The 3355-nt window shown below is 42.1% G+C and overlaps 1 protein-coding gene across 2 annotated transcripts in view; it reads left to right on the forward strand.

Moving 5' to 3' along the window:
- ankrd50 (ankyrin repeat domain 50) overlaps positions 1–3355 on the forward strand; it is a 34622-nt gene that overhangs the window by 14147 nt on the left and 17120 nt on the right. Inside the window, exon 2 of one of the 2 annotated variants that reach the window (XM_020594088.1) lies at positions 301–533. In XM_020594088.1, the coding sequence (XP_020449744.1) occupies positions 301–533 (233 nt within the window). Of the gene's footprint in view, positions 1–300; positions 534–3355 lie in introns of those variants that run through there. The other variant, XM_020594089.1, reaches the window with a different exon arrangement.

Consider the following 3355-nt stretch of genomic DNA (forward strand, 5'->3'; position numbering starts at 1 on the left):
GGGGGTTTGTTGACTCAGATTACAAATAATCTAAAAATGTATTAATATAGAAATAGAACTGTTTAATACAGCCTTTCTTGAAAGGAAATAATTATTTGAAATGTATATGGCTACTATACTATGACTTCAGTTTCCTGTTGTTGCCTGGCAACATTATATTCTGCCTTAAACAAGAGTGACTCTAAAAAATGTTTAGAAACTGAAATCTAGCAAGTTATCTTGTCTGTCAGAGATGACCTGTATAATCAAAGCATATCATTTCTCCCTTTTTCTCCCCCTCTCTAATCCCTCTTTCCTCAGATGTGTCCTCTTGCCTCTTCTGAGTGTGAAGCCCCCTCAGCAGTCTCTCTTCCTGCTGGTGGACTCTATCGATGAAGGCTGTCAGCTGGGCGAGGGGGAGCAGAGGTCCTCCCCTGGCTCCCCCAGGACCATTGCTGAGCTCCTGGCCAGTCACCATGAGTTCCTGCCTCCCTGGCTGCTGCTCATCTGCTCTGCTCGACGACAGAATAAGGCTATCACCAAACTTTTCACAGGTAAATATTGTGCCCTTTCCCTTAACTAATTACACTGTTGGTTAGTGAAGAGGAAATTCCCTAAATAATGTAAGTTATGTAGTATTTTTAAAATCAATACATCTTTGTCACATAATTGTGATGCCTTCATCACAACTGAACTGAGCTGATGTAAAGAGAAAGTTTGATATATGAGACAGTATTTGCCCTTCTCAGTACCGCTCCCTGACTGTTTCCGTTCAATGGCAGGCATTTCTCAGCATTAATATAATACGTTTCACCTGAAAATGTGGTCACAAAGCTTGTGACAAGGCACTTTTTCTGTGATGTCTGTGTGAATAGTACAGATTGGTTTCTAACATCACGACACACCCAAAGAGATCTGGGTCACTGCTGCAGACCTCTGTAAGAGTTGTAGTGCTTCCTTGATGTCCTGTGACATTGTCCAATACCAGCTGCTCTTACCTGCTTGTCAGGCCTTGGTTTGGCCTTTGCCTTGGTTTACTGAGTGCATGGTGGCCAGTATGGTAATTTATAGGTAAGAATATTCCTAAATGAAGGATTCAGATGACATCATGTTAAGATATCACTTGTGACGGGCCACACTGATTTTTAGCCCCAAAATGTTTGACCAGCAGTTGACATTTAGGTTACACTGTGGCCTGTGTTCAGTAAATTGCAGTGATATTTCGCAAGTATGGCAGAAGTTATATGTCACGGCGTGTAGGTATATTTTAGACTGGCTGGCATTCAACAAGCGCTGTTCCCTCACAGTAAGAAGGTTCTGGGTTTGAGCCCCAGCCGACCCGGTGCCTTTCTGTGTGGAGTTTGCATGTTCTCCCTGTGCCTGCGTGGCTTTCTCCGGGTACTCCCTCCCACAGTCCAAAGCCATGCCACTTAGTTTGATTGGCGACTATAAACATCTGGCGTAAAACATGCCAAGTTTAACGTGCGCATCATCAGTACAGTTGGGAACTGGTGATTCGCTGTGGCAACCCCTAATGGGAACAGCTGAAAGTTAGAAGAAGAAGAGCAATACAGATCATTTACATACCCATAATAGGTCCACTTTGAATGCTGTATTTTCTATCAATTATAGACAATTTCTTGTCTGTAAAATATGTTTAAAATAGGTTAGAGCCCAAAATGATAATAGTTATCTATTTTGGAAGTAAGGGGTCACTAACAGGGTGTTTAGACTCGAGCCCTGTTTTATAATGGGCCTCAAATGTGTATTGACTGAGATTCATGAAGCAATTCACTGTCACCATTAAGTGGCTGTCTCACATTAAATGAATGATTGCCATGTGTTTACACCTCAGTTCAACAATACATTTTAAAGTAGGTTGTAAATGGCCACGGTTGAAATGGAGTTTAGATCAGTGTAGATCTGATCAGTGTTGACAGTGACAGCTAGGTGGGGAGTTGAGTTTTAGGACACCGTTCACTTGGAGTCCTTTTGTGGGTGTTGTGCATCTAATTCTACTGTGATGCAAGCTGCCCACTTGATATTCACAGTGACATGCCCACCCACGCTTTCCTCTAACATCAAAGCTTCTGTGTGGGTGCCCGTGGTAGATTAATTTCTGGATTGGTGTCAGAGTGTAGTTTAAAGCATCCTCACAGTAATTTCCAAAACTTTGAGCCCACAGACTGTGGACACGGAGAATAGGTTTTATATTTCATTTCCTTTCAGCAGCAATTTGCATTAAATCGTATTTTCTAGTTTATCCCGAGTGTGTGTGTTGTCTGCTTTCTGGCCCGAACCATAGATTGAAATTGTCAGATTTTATTTGGAGTGCACATAAAGCTGACAGTAGAGTCAGCAGGGGAATATATACCCATATATGCCACAGAAGTAAATGGTAATGGCAAAATTTTATCTGTAACTTGCTTCGGAGAATCTCAAGGAGTTGTGTGATTGCCTGTTTGCTGTTTTCAGCTCTTATGTCTGTAGCTGATGAGCTGTCTGTTCCTTTTGTTTTTGATATGTTTGAAGGAAATTTCATTGTGGAACAATCTGATAAACAGCACTTATCTACTTTCTTTTCTTTTTTTGGAACGGCTCTCATCCCTTTCCCTTTTTAAACTGCCTCTTTGATGATGGCCAAGCTTTTGTGAAGCTCTTTTTTTCAGAAGCCCAGCAATTGGTTTTCAAAAACATGTCTCCTTTTGAACAAAGGAGCAGAGCCAAACTCGCACATGATATGTCCATTTGACTGGAGTGGAGGACATGTGCTGTTCTTGACTTAAAGCTGTATTTTAGCTTTTCTTTGGATCCCGTTGAGTTTGTGCATTCAGAGATCCACAGCAAGTGTGCACCTTTCTCTTTTGCTGATGCTTTTAGCAGAATTTTTCTTTTGTCTAGATTCAGTCTCCTGCTTTTAGTTCAACCCTGGAAATGCTTCTGTATGACTGACCCCCACCCACACCCACACGCACACTCACACAGACGGATGTAGACTTCCACACAAACACACTCACCCACTTACTGTGCCCTGTATTACCTCATGTGAATGCTCCTTATTCATGCAGAGCTGGCCCTAAAATAGACCAAAAGACTTGAGCGTATCAAACTGAGGCCAAGTGTCCCCAAAAAAATACCTTCCATATTGTTTACAAGGCAGAGATGGAAGTGACCTGCCAAAAGACTGCTTTCATGCTCTGTGCAAAGCCGGTTACTTTTATACGAGTGGCTCATTTTGTCTGTGGTGGAGGTTGTGTGGGTTTCCCTCTATAGTCTGGTCTGTGGTGATGGGAACTTTGTGGTTCTGTGAATATAGTGATGATAAAGTTTGAGGAATGACCTTTAACCACCAGGTCATTTTTCAGAAAAGCTGCTG

The sequence above is a fragment of the Monopterus albus genome, unplaced genomic scaffold (assembly GCF_001952655.1).
Source record: "Monopterus albus unplaced genomic scaffold, M_albus_1.0 scaffold21.1, whole genome shotgun sequence".
Lineage (NCBI taxonomy): Eukaryota > Metazoa > Chordata > Actinopteri > Synbranchiformes > Synbranchidae > Monopterus > Monopterus albus.